Source organism: Juglans microcarpa x Juglans regia, chromosome 4S (assembly GCF_004785595.1).
Source record: "Juglans microcarpa x Juglans regia isolate MS1-56 chromosome 4S, Jm3101_v1.0, whole genome shotgun sequence".
NCBI lineage: Eukaryota > Viridiplantae > Streptophyta > Magnoliopsida > Fagales > Juglandaceae > Juglans > Juglans microcarpa x Juglans regia.
The window spans coordinates 6,399,449-6,417,134 of record NC_054601.1 but is presented as its reverse complement, the minus strand read 5'-3'; the positions used below and the strand labels follow the sequence as shown (position 1 = coordinate 6,417,134).

The following is a 17,686-nucleotide window of genomic DNA, read 5'->3' as shown; positions in this document are numbered from 1 at the left end:
CGAGCTGCCGAAGACAGGTGTGCTGCCGTGGAGAACTCTGAGCAGGGGAGGACCCCATGTGGGTGGGCACCGAGCCGAAGAGGTAAGGACCCCGTGTGGGGTGTGCCCGAGCCTCTGCCGTGGAGAACCATGAGTAGAGGGGGGGCCGTGTGGGATGTGCCAAACCAAGGGGGGAGGACCCCGTGGGGTGTCTGCCGAGTCGAATGGGAGGAGGATCGAGTTGAGGAGTCTTCCTGAAGTCTTGCTGAGTGATCAAGTCGAGTGGCACCACCGTTCTGAGTCCTGCAAAAGTGTGGTTGAGTCGGGTGGGTTAAGGTCGTGGAGTGTGTGAGGAATGACAGTATTCGTGCGCCAGCCGTGGTGGTCAGGGACCAACCGGCGTAGATAGACGACTTCAGCGGGCCCAAAGGTGGTCGTCGAGGTGCACACGGGGGCAGATAGTCAATGGCCACCGTCGGCCACTATGGATAGGGCCCGTGACGGTTGAGCCAGAGAGTGCTGACGGTTCACCTCGGTGACCGCCGGCAGGGTAACCGTGCTCGCGGCTAGAGGCCACGAACACCTTGTCATGCGCACGGCAGCGTGCGCATAGGGCCACAGTTGTTGGCCACCGTGTGCAAGCCGTGAGCGTAGGGGACACCGCTAGTGCAACCAGACTGCGCCGGTAGACCACAAGGGTCTTCACCGGTGTCCCCTCTGCAGGCAATACAACTGGGCCACACAAAGGCCAACAAGCCCAGCAGGCGTTGCCTACGCGAGACCACTTCAAAGTATGGAGAGGGCAATTGGCGACCAGCCCAAAAGAATTAGACGAGGCCGACGGTCATCATGGTGGCCACTGACATCGCATCTAGGTTATGCCACGGCTGGGCTGTGGCACCTTTGGGGGTACGGCGGGCATGGTTCATGTGGAACCACGCCGTGGGAGTGGGGTGGTGGGTGACCACCCCGGACGGCTCAGACGGCGTTGGCAGTCTGTTTGGTGGCTGCCGACGCCACCTCCCGCCGTGCCACATTGGGCTGCAGCGTTACTGGGTGCACGGCGTGCACCCAACCGGTATGTACCCCCTGCATGGCACTGTTTGTACCACTCATTGGAGGGACATGCGAATCTACTGTGCATGCATGCATAGTAGATGTGCTTGGCACTGTGCACTTAAGTGCACAGTGCCACCGTGTACTGTTTCCGTCTCTGGGTGCCCCCACACTGAGTACAGTGTCTCGGGTGCTGTGCATAAATCAAACTCCCAGAGTTGGAAGATGGGCGACCTGGCCAGTGTGCTATTCACTGTCCGCCCATTTTTCATAAATGTAAAAATTAAGAAAGTTGGGAATACTCATCTAGGAGGGTGTTATTCGTTCATCCGATGATTATTCAGTGCGCCAAGAAATTGTCCTTGTCCCACCTCTGACGAAGAGAGGAAATCAGATCTCATAGACGGCGCCACTGTTGATGAGGTAAAAATCGCTCAACAGGTCGGAATGAGAGAAAGAGTCATTCCATGGCAGTGAATGAAAAACATAAGTGTAAAGAAATAAAAGAGATGAACACATGGATTTACATAGTTTGGCATAATGTTTACATCCACGGGCGTTTGCAGAGGAGAAATCCACTATAATATTCTTGTTTACAGTCTCTCTTAGTCTCTCATATCTTACTATACAATGGTGATGTTGTATATAAATTTATTGGAGAAGAGACATTCATTGGAGCTCTCTTGTTTGAAGGAGTTGTCGAAGAGGAAGAAGAAATTAGAAGAAGAAGATGAAGACCAAGAAGAAGAAGACTCCAGATTGAGAAGAGAGAGCCTCTATTTATCTTGATTGCCCTTTTCCCGCGTGCGCCCCCTGCAGGTACGGCCAAGCCTTTGCGCATCTATCCCCTCCCTGACAGCCCATGCGCCCTGGTCCCCCATGACCCCCTAACCCCCATGGCACCCTGACCCCTAACACCCCATGACCCTTCTTGCCCCTAACCCTTACTTTTAACGCTCTCCAAATAGTTCCCTGCCCCCTTGTCCCCTGTTGGCCCAGGGCCAATATCTTTATCCCTTCACAATATACTTCCAAATAAAATTGTTTGATAAAAAAATTTGAAAAACCACATAAAAATTAGGACACGATCCATGCATATCTTGTTCTAAATCATATGTTCGTACACAAATACACTCTTATTATTACTTTGCATTGTCACGGTCTTCTCCTAGCATGACCGGAAGACCATGAGCATACAAATTACGGAGAACGTGCATGTACGTGTTCTACAAGATTAATGTTAGAAAGTATAAACAATATATTCTTGAGTAGTTTTCTTTGTAAATTTTTCTAACTTAAGCGTCGGAGGGCCGGGGGTTTTGCTTCTGGCAAACCCCTATATATATCTCTCCTTATTTTGCATCAAAATGAAATATGCATCTTCATTCAAATATCAAGCTGGTTGTACGTGCAGCATCGTATCAACATTTATACGACCTCGATAATTTTTAATATATTCAAACTCTTTAATATTTATACCTTTTCATTGTTCTAAATAATCAGAGTTCCCTTTCACCTTAAATGTCGATCAATTTCAACCCTACAGGAACTGAAGACGACTTTGAAACATAAAGCAATAAGAACGCACGGATCTGTGCTTTAAGAGTGAGGTTTAATATAAAATTAGTACTATTGGAGTTTACAAGATTATATATCGATCTTTACGTACTAATCGTACGAATACCCGTACATAGCATGCATGGAGTTCTAGCATATATCCCAAGATCATATGTATATAGATCAGTTAAAGATCTTTTATAACCTCACAAATATGATTTTATCGGCATGCAGTAGCCTTCATCTGTGAATCGACGCATCGAATCCGCCCATGCGTGCAATGGGGATCAACGCATTAATGCTAGAAATATTTATGAGTGGATTAATGGCTAGGAATGAGTGGGGGTTTTTTCTAGTTACTCTCTCTCTCTCATTCTTATGGTGAGTTTAGAAGTGAGATTTATGTTGTATGGGTTGGGTTGTATATTAAGCTTGGCTACTCGGACATTGAGGTTGTCGGACTAGATCGAGATGGTCAAAGAATGGGCAAAAGGTATCTCAGCTTATATACATGAGTGTCTTTTCGAGCATGCATAAAGGTTATGAACAATGAGATGGGTTACCACACAATGCCTGAGGAATGCTAACAATGAATTGCGTTGGAATTCCTCACATCAGATGTAAATAATTTAGTCCTTTTAAAGTGTATAGGTTTTGCTTGCTTTGATGTGAACTAGTTTTTTTACACACCTCGGTTTTGGGATTTATTGATTATTCTTGTAACCACTAAGCTGGTCAATTCACTCAATTGTAACCACGATTTTTCTCTGCCATAAGTGAGGACTTTTTAATAAATTATGGGTACCGTCCTCTTTGTTCAAAACAAAGATTTCCATTAACCAATTTGACTAAATGTTAACATAACATGCTGCTAAATGGAAGAAAATCGTTTTGAAGAATAGAAAACCATTTAAAAAAGCCTAAATCCAATTCTTTTTATAAAAAGAAATCAAACCCTAGAAAAACACAAATTGTGAGAAACAAACATTTAAAATCTAAAACTTTAAAAAGAAAAAAAAAATAATAAATATAAAAAAATAATTATTAAAAAAAAAACCCTTAATTTATCAAAGTGGTGGTCATCTGACACCCCGAGTTCTGTTAAGGGTGGACCGATCACTTAGATCTAAAGCCATCTGCGGTGGCACATATGCATGGATCCTAAGAGAAGTCCCAGCCTCCCAGAGCTTAGACAAGAACCAGGAGCTATGGACCTGGCATTAAGCCTGGAGAAATTTTTAACATGCATTTTTGCGTCTCTAGATGTTTTGATATATATATATATATAGAGAGAGAGAGAGAGAGAGAGAGAGAGAGATTGACACTAACAGAATTTGATGCCCGATATTGAATACCAAAATCATATTTTAAAATATTATTAACACTTAGCCTAAGCAGCATCCTTCTTCCTAAAGTGTGTTGGGGGTAGGGAGTTTAATTGCCCTGAACTCCATGCAGGAGAGAAAATGTTATCATACGAATTCAAACATGTAGTAATAATGGCTCCCAACTTTCAAAAACAGAAAAAATCAAAACCAAAAATAGCTTTACATCCAGCTTACGTAGGAAACCCAGAAAATGCGGGAAAAATGAGCACTGTCGATAATCTTGTTAGTGGCACCTGAGCTACGAGTCACGGCTGATGCTCCTGGGTTTGCTTATTCTTGGTGATGTCACACAAATACTGCTGCACCCGAGTTCCGTTCGTCTCGAATATGAATGTCATTCCCCGTATCTGCAAATTTACCAATTGTCATGAATTCCTCAAATTTCAACATATCGTGCACTAATAAAACTCTCATGGAATAGCTTTCCCTTTATAGCTAGAAGTCAATTAAAAATCAATATTAGGAATCACGACATTATTAATACTTGGGCAAGATCCTGTGATTTAGACAGCTTGATCTCTATAATATAAGTCTGGCTATAGGCTACTGGGTACCACCGTCTGCAGATTTAGAATACTATTGAGTCTAAAAGATCCATTGATGAAGTAACATTCCTTGATGTAGCATCAAATGATTAGTCCACGAGTGTAATATAAAAAATAGGTTCCAATCATCATGGGATGGTGAGAGGATGATGGTAAAAAGGATGGTGAGTAGATTACTAAAGAAACCAGACCCCAGATTCTGAACCACCTATTTGTTTCTTTTTAGAAAGAAGAACTGGAAAGAAGGTTGTGCTGTCCTCACAAAAGATAACGAACATACCAACACCACATGGAAGGTTTTATTTCAAGCGAGGCTAAAGATCTGAAGCATTAATTGAATAAAAAGAGCAATATTTGGATGAAACCATTCATAATATACCAGACTTTGCTTTCTACAAAACTTATGTTTTACCCCCTCGAACTACTATTCCTTTCACAATATAACCAACAAACTACGAAAGTTATCATTTTACCCACACCACCCCCCCCAACCCCCCCCCCCCCCCCCCCCCAAAAAAAAAAAAAAAAATCTACCACTATTTTTACAGTTTACCACCATTAAGATCATTTCGTGTCACCTATTTTTATCGATCTTAACTGTAAAATCCTTAATGTGGGGGCAAACAGAAATTTATGAATTAAATACCAGGGCTAAGTGAGAACTTTGATAGTTTAGTGATCGTATTACAAAAGAAGTGGTAGTTTGAAGGGATAAAGTGTGGTTTTCCTCTTTTTGGCAAGTAAACACACTGTATGATTAATTGATTAAACACAGGACTATTATCAGTGTATCACTGCCAAACTGGATGATCTTGATTAAGAAGATACCAAGGCAGACACAAATGCTGTAAAACTTTTTATACCTTTCAATTATGTTCAGGTTCACGGAACTATAAGAACATACCTCAATCAAACAACTGGAAATGAGGCTTAGACTCTGACCAGGGCCTACTTCCTTGTTATTAACTGAAATTGAGCATTTGCCAAGATTTGTCAGATGGAATGATCCACCATTGTCCATCTTTATAATAGCCTAGCAAATGAACAAAGGAAGCAAGTCAATCCACTTCAACTAAAAGCACATATATAGCCTTGGGTTAGCAAAGAAGGGTATCAAGTGTACCTAGAGATGAAAGATTTCTAAAGGCTAAAAGCAGCGGCATCCTTTTTTTTCAGGGGGATGGAGTAGAGCAAAATTCCTGATAAAGCTATACAGTTTATCTTCTTAACTAACACATACAGAGAAAAAAAAAAGCACCGAGCAGAATATACAAACAATTAAGATAAAAATACAAAATAAGAAACCTCTGTTTCTATATTAAGCAAGATTTTGCAAGCAAAATAGTCCAATCACAAACCATCAAAATTTCAAATGATAATAGAATAAAATCTCTGCCTCGACAATAAAATTAATCCACAAATTCACAGGTAGCAGGAATCATGTGAATCAAGGGTACTTATTTGATTTTTTCTTTTACTTTGGACAAGTGGAAATAGTAGATAATACAAAAGCTTCTCCCAACCCCAATGCTTATTCCTATGACCAAATTTGGGAGTAAGCTCTTAAAAATAGTACCATAATACATTCCTCCTCTGACCTATTGTTTTTCTGGTTTGCAGCATCGACATAAAAGTACACCTTTTGTAGCAACATGTTTTTAGGTCCTACTCACTCATCTTACCCTTAAAATTTGCCTTCTGTACCTTCTCAAGACTGCATTCATTTAATATCTATGCTTTTACAAATTGATGGTGCCTTTTTTTTAAGGGATGGAAAAGGTGGAAACCCCAAGTAATGCCTATAATGGCGTACATGCAACTAGAGATACTATTAGAGCTGTCAGGAGTGACTGGTGTATAACGTACCAAAAATTCTGGGTAACTGATTAAGCCTTGCTGAATACTCTCAAGGGTGAAACTAACAGGAAATTACTTCTCTCTTATCTTAGCCACTTCAACACCATGGCTCTCCTGATCAACTATCTCTTGATATTCCGGAAGTATCTATTACACAGTCAATTCTACATCTTAAAAACTGATACGACAAAGTTGTTCTAAAACAGTGACAATTTTATCCAGTCAAATATACATGGTAGTTCCCTAATAGATCCAGCTCTTAAGTATGATAGACTGTCCCAAAATAGCAGGCCGCCATCAATTGAATTAGAAGTACAACATGTTAATGTTAAGGAAAAGGTCTGATAACAGGTCCAGAATGATGTTTGTCATCACATTATAATTCTAAGGCATTAGAGAGATATCTGTTTAAGGGCCTTTGTTTGCTTCCATATCAAAGGCTTGACCCCTTGACTATGAAATAAATATTAGCTAATACATAGCAACTCGGAATTACAGATGTACATAATTTTTTTTTCCAATTTCAGATTTATTTCCCTTCTCTTGGACAGTAGAGTCAGAGCCGGCGTCCCAAGTATTCTATGTAAATTGGATATAGAGAAGGCTTTTGATCATGTTAATTGGGAATTTTTTGTGTATATACTTGGTGGGTATGGTTTTGGAGAGAGATGGTGTTAGTGGATGAAACATTGCATCACCATCATCAGATTCTTGGTTCTGGCTAATGGCACTCCTGAAGGTTTCTTTAATAGCTCTCGGAGCTTGAGAGAATGTTGAAGGTGGCGACGGATAGGGGCTTTATCTCGGGTTTCTCGGTGGGCGGTTCATCGAATGGGAGCAATGTCTCTCATCACCTCTTCGCTAATGACACGTTGATTTTTTGTGAGCTGGATCCCGACCAGATTCACTCCTTGAGGGCTCTTTTGCTTGTTTTGAAGCTGCCTCCGGCCTTAAGGTGAACTTTCTTTTTTATAAGTAAAACATTAAGGTGAACTTATTGAAATCTGAAATGGACCTTGTTGGCTTGGTCAATAATTTAGGCGAATTGGCTGCAATCTTGGGCTGCAAGGTGTCATCCTTGCCCATGAAGTATCTTGGTCTTCCCTTGGGGGCTCCTCATAAATCCAAGGTAATGTGGGATGGGATTGTTGAAAAGATCAAATGTAGATTGGCCTGTTGGAAGATGATTTATTTGTCCAAAGGTGGTAGAATCACCCTAATCAAGAGCACTTTATCCAACCTCCCAAGCTCCCAATATACTTTCTATCTTTATTTCCGGGTTGGCAAATAGATTGGAGAAGATTTTTCGTGATTTCTTGGGGGGGGGGGGGGGGGTTTAGAGGATGAGAAAAAATTCCATTTGATTAAGTGGGATAAGATTTGTACCCCTTTATCTTGTGGTGGTTTGGGAGTTAGAAAGTTGAGAACCTTCAATAATGCCCTATTAGGGAAATGGTTATGGCGGTATCATTGGGAAGGGGATGCTCTTTCGAGGAATGTTATCAATGTTAAATATGGGAGTATTTGGGGAGGTTGGTGCTCAAATGAAGTAAGAGGGGCATATGGTGTGGGAGTTTGGAAACTTATCCAGAATGGATGGGAAGATGTCTTCAGTAATTTCAGATTTGAGGTAGGAAGGGGAACACAAATCATACTCTAGTACGATATTTGGTGTGGTGATGTTGCCTTGAAGAATGTTTTTCCTTCTCTTTAATTGCGTTGGATAAGGGTGCCTCAGTGGCTAACAACATGAACATTTCTATTGGTTCTCTTCAATGGTCTTGAGTTTTATTAGAGCTGTCTAGGATTGGGAGGTGGGTGATATTACTGAATTTTACAGTGTGCTATACACGCTGAATTTAAAGGCTGGAGGGGAGGATAGGCTGCTTTGGACTCATTTGGGGAATAAGAACTTCTCAGTCATATCCTATTATAAGATCATGTCATCCCATTCTTCCATTGCCTTCCCTTGGAAGTGCATTTGGAGGAGTATTGGAAGTGCATTAGGAGGAGTAATGTTCCTCTCAAAATTGCTTTCTTCGGCTGGTTGGCCTCCCATGGGACAATATTGACTACCGATAAGCTGAGAAAGCAAGGCCTTTACATAATAGATTGGTGTTTCATGTGTAAAAGAAACGGTGAATTGGTGGATCATCTTCTTCTTCACTGCGAAGTAGTTAAGGCTTTATGGGATGAAATCTTCACTAGGCTTGGTATTGCTTGGGTAATGCCTAGGAGGGTGGTAGATTTATTGTCATGTTGGAGAGGAATTCTAGGAAATCGTCAAATGGCAACTGTTTGGAAGATGGTGCCTCTATGAAGGGGTGAAAAACGACACAGGCGATTCGGTTTTGGTCCAAAACTAAAACCAAGCCGATTGTTTTCTTACATGTTAAAAACCAACCGAACCGGCTGATTAAGGGGGAGAAAACCGGCAAGCTCGTTTTTGGCGTGATTCCGGTCAGTTCGTCGGTTTCTCGTCGGTGGCACGAGAGAGAGTGCCGAGAATAGAGGTCACATGAGAGAGAGAGAGAGAGAGAGAGAGAGAACGTGCGGCAAGAGAGCTGGAGAGGAATCGAAATGAAGAAGAGGGAAGGGAAAGACTAATAAAACCCTATAACCAAAACGACGTCGTTTGGTGTATTAAACCAAATCGTTTTCTTTTTTTTTTTTTTTTTTTTTTTTTTTTTTGTAAATCTCAGTTATAAAAAGACACCATTTAAATCATTTAAGTTAAACAGCATGGTTCAACACAAGAATAAAATAAAAATATATATTATCAGCCAGTTCGCCGGTTTACATGCGGTTCAGACCAACACCAAACCAACCAATATCGGTTTCTAATGTTTTAGACCTCCGGTTTTGGCCGGTTCCAACTCCGAGGGCCGGTTCATGTCGATGACGGTCGGTTCTGTAAGGTTAGTGTACACCCCTACCTCTATGTTTAATGTGGTGTACTTGGAAATAGAGGAATGGTTGTTGTTTTGATAATAGGGAACACTCATCGGGAGGGTTTAGGGACTTTTTCTTTCATACATTGTTAATTTGGGCTTCGACTATTGTATTGAATGTGACTAGTTTTAATGACTTTTATGCTATTTTTCACAAGGTTTAGCTTGTAATTAGATTCATCTCCTGTATACTTCCTGTGTACTTGGGGCTTTGCCTAGATATGTAGATTAATACATTCTTCTTACTTATAAAAATAAATAAAAAAATAAAAAAAAGATTTATATCCCTTCCGTTAGTCCATCACAATTTTATGAATTAATATGGATATTAGGGCCTACAAAGAGAAAAGAGATTTCCAAAAGCAAAGCATTAATACAAACAAATTCATTACTTTGACAATTTAGAAGAGAAATATCAATGCAAAAATGTTAATAGCAGTATGAATGAACAAGGTGACCAGAAAATCCCACCTGCCGACGAGATATTTTATTGGCACGCCCTTCCCTGCCCAAGTCAATGTCAACAATAACATCTTCTGTTGCTCTACCAAGTAACACCTGCAGAAACAAATGATGTTTCATTGATAGCATCTTCACGTCTGCTGACCCACTGATAAATTGCAACATTCATTTTTAGTGGCGTACTCTGGTCTATAATATATCAAAACCTGTATCCCTTCATAAATTGAGTCCAAAAAGTCCCTTGGTTTATTAGGTCCCATACTTGCCCATTAAACACAGTTACATAAACAATCAAAATTTACCAATCAAATTTCACACATATCGTTGCAACATGACAGAGGGATTTGATTCAATAATTTAGGTGTGTTAAACTCATAATTCAGGCCTCATTATCATGGTTCTCTCTTTTGACTTGTTTCAGGGTGTGGCACCCGCTCCCGGTAAACAATCTATGCATAATGAGACCAGTTTTGAAATGATAGTTGTCTAAGATTTTCAGGGTGCAAAATTGATCCAGAAATATCTACAATAGTATTTACAAACTATTTTGGTAGTAAAAGTAAGAACATCCATTCAAAAATTTCCTTTCTGAAGGCAACCCCTGATAGAGAGGCCTGCAAAAAAGAATCATATAACAAGCCAGAAGTAGGTTGGGGAAGGAATAATACCATTGACATACCTCGGGTTTTTTAATATAATGCTTGGAATATCGGCCATATAAAATGGCAAATGCTCCATGAGATGCAATGGCTCTTTGCATGGAACAATGTGCGCCCTGCTCCAGCCTTATTATTGCCCTCTTCGTGTCCACAAGCCGATATCTTGAAACTGCACATAGAGAACAAATGAAGATTATATGCCAAATGAAGAAGATATTATCATATTAAGCATATAATATTTTGACATTTTTCCCTAAGTAACGGGGAGGGAAGATTTGACCCTTGGATCTCACCCCAAGATACAGGAGTCAGAGCCATTGGGCCAAAGGCCACCGACGATATTATGCATATGATTTAAGCACAGAAATTCAAGCCATTATTTCACAGCAATAAAATTGACAACCAAAAGATAAGGCATTAAATAGACAGACATAATGGGGGAGACCCCCTGTGAATATGTTTAACAAAGGTTGGTCTCAACCATACAGGGTGCAACAATTGAATATAAAATGTTTTATTAAAGAAAACAGGCATATATGGTCGGGCTCCCTCACACACTGTAAGAGAGAGAAAATATAGGTATTGTAAGCATAGAAATTGTAATTATCTGTTTATTATATTTTGAATACGTTGAATACAGACCTTGTAACAGCAAGGTTCGTCAATACACAAAGTAAACACCAAAAAAGGATGAATATGTATTGAAAACTTGAGAAGCAAGCACAAGATACATCTGGATAAATCTCAAATACCATAAAATGCCTGACCGTGAAGTTTTTTTTAAGAAAAGAAAAGAAAATGGAACTATCATTTCATCTCCATATACTAACAGATTAATCATTAAAGCATGGTAAAAGTTAACTAGTGGCTACTGGATTGCTAAACTACGAGTGCAGGCCATCCTTGTGAATAGGCAAGCATGAACAGTGGAGTATCATTCTATGAGTTCTACTAGCCAGGGAAATACCTTCCTCACTAGAATACAGATCCTGGTCCTCTGGCTCCAAGTCCATATCAAGTATCTGCAAGGGAAATTTTCCAAAAAAAAAAAAACTGTAACAGATAATTCAAAGATGAGGAACAAAATACCCATCAATAAACTATAAGGTTATTATTTAGAATCTACCATTGCTTCCATATCTGAATAATGAGGTACATCATCGTCACTCTCAACAGGTAGCTCTTCCTGTTCTGATATTAAAGGGTTTTCTACAGGTTCAGGCACAGAAATATCTAGAGGTTCAATCTCAGAATGTGTTGATTGATAATCTCTAATTGGAGCAGGTACATCTAGTTCCCATTTAATGCTACTAGCATTTGCCTGGGTACAGGCTTTCACGCTATCAGAACAAAGAGATGGCCTCTTTATGAATGAATTCATTTGGTTATGACCAAGATGCTGTGAGGGTAAAACTTCTACATTCTCTTCCTTCAGCGTTGTGGGTCGACAAGCATCAATGCTCAAACTTGCTGAAGATGAACGAAATTCTCCCATGTTTTCTCCTTCTCTCTGCATGGGAAGCAGACCTCTTTCACGAGTTCTTTGACTGCTCAAAATATCATTAACAGTTGAATGAGTCGGATTATTAGCTATAAAGGAAACTGATGATGGGGACAGCCAATTTTGTGGGCAAAAATCATCATTGCATGGAATTTCTGGATCCTCAGTGTTCAATGTACAGAACATAAATTCCTCACTCAGATCAGGAAACTGAGAGTTTGAAACTAACGAAGACGATAGCATTTCAGTGCCTAAATCTTGAGCCCCGTGGCCATCACCACACAGAGATCCCTTGTTATTCTCTAACTCTCCCGGACATGCATTAGATGGATTGTTAAGATATGTCTCTTGCGCTACTGATGCCTGCGGTTCAGTCATACAGGGTGTGTGATTTTGACTTACATCATCAGGTGAATTCAACAAGAGTGAGCTTAGGCCATCATAGTAAGATTTATCAATGTCTTTCCCATCAACATCCATGAACAAAAGATCTTCCTCATTTGTAAAATTCAGAAGAGAATTGGATAATTCTTCCAAATAACCTTCTGTACTAGTAGTCGGACTCTTCAAACCATCACAGGGTGTTTCAATTTTCAACTTGGAGTCTGACTGACCATCATACCCTAATGTTGTCGCATCCCTGGCACCATCATCATTGGGAAGTTCAAATCTAACTCCAGAGTAAATATCTTTTTCTCTAAGGCCAACATCAACTGCCATAGATGGATCTACAATGCCCTCAACTGTTCTCCATATAGGCATTCCATGAACTGGTGATGAAAACCCCAAGTTGTGAAATGATGCACCACATTCCGACATTGGTGAATTGAACACCTGATTACCTTCAAAGTCAGAGCATATGTTTCCCGGATCATTATCAATTTGATCAAATGTAGATGAGGGCTCCACACATAAATCATCAGATTTGAAGAGGTTGTGCGCCGTTACTTGTTTTGGTCGACCCAATTCCTCAACCCCAGTATTCCCGGTAAAATGAAGATTTGCACCAAAAGTATGAGTATCTTCGTGTATATTAGCTTTCCCAATGAGATAATCTTTATCACCAGGGTGCTGGAGTTCTGGGTGAAAGGAATGGGCTGCGGCAGCAGTACCATCAGTGGCAATGCTACCATTTATCTGATTTTGAGGAAAAACAGCATCCAAGTTTGATCCTTGGAGTCCAAAATTATCTGAGATAGGATCTCCAGATAAAGGCTCATCTCCGTTCCCAATGAAATTTCCATTATCAGGTGCATCAAGAAAAAGAAAATTCATATTCATGGAGTTAAATGGCTCATTGCAAATTCTCTTGCGCAGTGCATAATAACAATTACGAACACTTCCGGCCTTTCTCTTACCATAAATGGGTTTTATTTCTTTGGAGTTGCCAGATCTACTGAACTTTGACGGAGGAATTGTAGCAGAACGCTCAAATGCAATCATGCGGGCAGAAGCTTCTGTAGAAATAACAGGATCATAAAGGAGAGAATGCCACCGATCTTGCAGTTCTCGAACAGTAAGTCTTTTTGAAAATTGCACTGCACCTTTAGCAAGTGATTCCAAAGAAGCACCAGCCTGCAATCAGAAAATTAAATAAATAAATTCAAGGAGTTTCTGAAGCCAATGCAAGTTTTGGGAACAAAACCAATAAGGTCTAAAAGACTTACTACACAACAAAAAGAATACACGCACCCACACAACAAAAAGGTTGTATTGATTTCTACAAAAACAGGATGCACCAATCAATAAATATCTTTTTAACATTTGTAAATACGTGTCAATGTTTAGATAGGCATAATAGAGAACATAAAAAATGGAAAAGAATAAAAAATCATCTGCTGTTGAGTTTAACCGATTTCATCATATCATCCATCTAAACAGATTTACAGAAAATGAACAATCAAAACCAACAACAGAATAACCACATTGAAGAAATCATTTGAACTGTATGGGATTTGCCTATTAAGGTGCCATCAAATTCTGAAAATGACTCTTCGACATCCCCCCAACCACAAATTAATTTCTTTATATGGCACCAAGACACAAAAAAAAAAAAATGGCTTCCAAATACAAGCTCTTGACATTCGGCTAAGAGATATTAGTGGAACAGCCATATTAGAGCAGAGGAACAATTTTGGGACAAGTGGTGATTTCACATAGAATCAGAGCAGAAGTCCTCAGTTTGAACTCTGACTCTACACTCTATCCCATTTAATTAAATATTCCACGTGTTAGGCCACCCATTGAGAGAGAGTGTGGCCCACATGTGAGGGGGAGTGTTAAGATATAAAATAAATAATAAAATATATCTCTTCCTATCAGCTTAAGCTTTTGAGTCAAGCGGTGATTTCACAATAAGGTGGATAACGGGACCACTAGTTCTCAAAGTCTGTCTCCAAACCACCTATTCTAATAATATTCTATAAATTTCATCGCTAACCTATCTAACATGGTTCAGGTTTCTTAATTTTAAACCATAAGGGCTTGAAATCTTATTATGTTAAAAGTTAGGTATCGTTGACGAATATGGAATCAAGCCCATAATTCTTTAGTTTCAAACAATTATTTCAACACAATAACCCAAGATTTTAAAACCCAAACAGGGACAATTGCTACCATGAAAAGTAGCAAAAATAAAGAATGATAGACTCCTACAATGCGCTTGTCAACTTCAATAATGAATAAAACACAACGAGGGGAAAAAGTTCCCCGATGTTCTTAATTAATACAAAGCAATTCAGCAACGACCAACGAGCACACAGTCTATCCACAACAAAGGACAGAAGAAAGAAGAGAGTAACACAAACGGGTCAAAAACCAAAGAGGATTTTACACACAACCGGGTCCTGAAAACAAAGCCAATCTTCTCAGAGCTCAAAAGAAAGAACGTCAACGGTGGGTAAAATAAGTTTTTACCTCAACGGCGTTCATCAGCAAAAGGTCGTCTTCGGGATTCCAATAAGACACTGGAGCAAGAGACCCCATGTCCGAACCTCTATTTTCTTTTTCTAATTATTTTCTCTCTACAGCGGCGCTTGTTATCTGAGAAAGTTGTCGCTCATGGAATTAAGCTCAAGGATTTGAGAAAACAGAGACAGGAAACCATTAAAAAGGAAATAAATAAAATAAAAATAAACTAAAAGAGGGGTTTTAGAGAGAAACCTAATGGAAGAAGGGGGGGGGGGGGGGGGGGGGGGTGGTTTGAAAGCTGAACAACTTGACCGGGTCCGGGTCCGGGTCCGGGTCCGGGTCCGGGTCCGGGTCCGGGTCCGGGTCCGGGTCCGGGTCCGGGTCCGGGTCCGGGTCCGGGTCCTCGCCTTTGGCGGTCTCAGTATGGAGGGAGGTATATTAATATATATTCAAGGACTTCATGGAATTCCAGTGAAATCGAATCAGTTGGACGGCACGTGCAAGAAAGCCTTCCATGCCAATCTTAAATTCTTCATGTGACTGCCGACGTCGGACTTTTGGGTTTGACGGTTGACTGCACTGTCCCATTCCCACTTAACAACTCAGCGTCGTACATATCTGTCCAATCATTTAGGTTAGTTTGGGTAGTGTTATTTTATAAATAGTAATAAAAAATTAATTATAAAATATTAAACAGTAATAAATAGTATATAAAAAGTAATAATAAAATAATAAATAATAATAAAATATTCTAAGAATATTTGAGATATTCTCAATATCTAAACTAGGCCAATTTTCTTACTTCTCGGATTGATATTTTTTGGATAAGTTTGGAGAGAGATGAAATGAAAATTTTGTAAATAATAAGAAGATAATTTGTTAATAGTAATGAGATAATTTGTAATATTTTATGGAGTTTTGTGAAAAGAGAGAGAAAATTTTGAATAAAAAATATTATAAAGTTAAAATATTGTTTTATTTTTTTTATATTATTTTTGTTTGATGATTTAAAAAATTGAATTGTTTTTTTATTTTTTGTTTGAAAGTTTAGAAAAGTTATAATGATTAGTTTGAAAAAATTATAATGATTAGTTTGAAAGTATTTGTATTTACGTGATATTTGGGAAGAAGATGAGATGAGATTAAAGTTTTTTTTTTAAGTATTTACTGAAGAAATATGTTTTGATCATATAAAAAATTCATAAAAGTAAATTTATAAATTGAGATGACTTGATATGATTCGTCATGATATTGTTAAGTTACTTCTATTATAAAATAAAGAATAGTGTTAAATACAATCATAAAATATGTAAACATCAACCACTCAATTTTTAAAAAAAAAAATTGAGTCTGTCATTAAAATTAATAGACTCTATAACTGTCTTTAATATTTTTTTAAATAAATTATCACATAAAATTATATTAATTTGTAGGATGAGGAGGAAGAGGATGGAGACACAAATTAAGTGGTGGGGAAGAGATTAATAGACGACATTACCTGAAGCTGACTAGATTAAGGTATCCCAAAAGGGACAATAAAGGATTGCGTTGCTTCAACAAATGGGGGCTGACTTTTAGCTTTGCTTTAATTCAGAATCCAATGACAAGGACCACTACTGCCTCTCAAGCTGGAAATTAAAGCTTACATTTGGGTAGTGAGAATATTTAAAAAATATTAAAAATATTTGTGAATAATAATAAAAAAATAATAAAAAAGTAATATTAAAATATTAAAAATAGATAAAAAGTAATAAATAGTAGAAAAATAGATAAAAAATAATAATAAAATAAAGAATAGTAATAAGAGTACCTCAAGTATTCTCACTTGCCAAACACAGCCTGAGACCAATTAGCTAGAGAACATAATTTTTAAGATTTCTTTTTTCTTTTTTTTTCTTTATCTCTATTCTTATGGTATAATAAGAAAATATTCAAGATAAACAGATCTGACTTAATTTAAGATGATTAGAAAATGAGGAATGTTTGGTGCAATGAGGCCTTATATGCATAAACCAAAAGAGAAAAGTAGTTCGCATTTTTTTTTAATTATCATTCTTTCGTCATCTTTTTACGTTATACTTAAAAATTTATTTACTAATAACATTTTACAAATGAAGAACTTAAGTCTTATTTGGTTATACAAATTAAATGAGATGAAAAATCTGTTAATACTAATGAAATAGTTTGAGATAAGAGTTTTATGGAGTTTTGAAAAAGAAGAAAAAATAAATTGAATAAAAAAAGTTATAAAGTTAAAAGATTGTTAGAATATAATTTTTTAATATTATTTTTATTTTCGGATTTGAAAAAGTTGAATTATTTTTTGTGTTTTATTTTAAAATTTAGAAAAATTGTAATGATTAGATAAAAATGTTAAAAATTTAAAAATATGAAATTGAAAAGTGTTTATATTTGAATGATATTTAGATATTGAGATGAGAAGATATGGGTTGAGATCATCTGTGAAGCCAAACGGGGTGTTAGTCTCCCAATTTTCCCCAAACCTAAAAGAGGGTCTTAGTTGGAACTGTTCATTTACTTTTAACATAATTCTTAAAAAAGGGGTTATAGTTTTGAGTAATATTACATACAGTCATAGAAGACGCAAGCACAGTACAATCTTTTTGAAAAAGAGTGAGATCTACTATTAAAAAATTAATTTTTTTCATACGGACATCGTATTTATTCACTTTTTTCATATGAATTATTTAACGATTGTGCACTTCATAATTGTAAATATCATTTCTCTATAATTTTTGCAAGCATCACTCCAATTTTAGCCAGCAAGTTCATACAGGATATGAAGTTATTCCTCATCATT

General features: G+C 38.1%; 1 protein-coding gene across 4 annotated transcripts; it reads right to left on the bottom strand.

Annotated features, from left to right (window-relative positions):
- Positions 1 to 3,921: 3,921 nt before the first annotated feature.
- On the bottom strand, positions 3,922 to 15,374 carry LOC121262833. Of its 4 annotated transcripts, XM_041165464.1 has the most exons (9): positions 15,269 to 15,374; positions 15,118 to 15,190; positions 14,872 to 14,997; positions 11,581 to 13,530; positions 11,422 to 11,476; positions 10,475 to 10,623; positions 9,805 to 9,891; positions 5,430 to 5,558; positions 3,922 to 4,327 (listed from the first exon to the last, which is right to left on the bottom strand). In XM_041165464.1, the coding sequence occupies exons 3-9, from the start codon at positions 14,938 to 14,940 to the stop codon at positions 4,226 to 4,228; spliced, it is 2,541 nt and encodes an 846-aa protein (XP_041021398.1). In that variant the 5' UTR covers positions 14,941 to 14,997; positions 15,118 to 15,190; positions 15,269 to 15,374; the 3' UTR covers positions 3,922 to 4,225. The 4 variants fall into 4 exon arrangements, with proteins under 4 accessions (XP_041021398.1, XP_041021399.1, XP_041021400.1 ...); XM_041165465.1 differs by lacking the exon at positions 15,269 to 15,374 and having other exon boundaries at positions 14,872 to 15,026; positions 15,118 to 15,195; XM_041165466.1 differs by lacking the exon at positions 15,269 to 15,374 and having other exon boundaries at positions 14,872 to 15,184.
- Between the last annotated feature and the right edge of the window lie 2,312 nt (positions 15,375 to 17,686).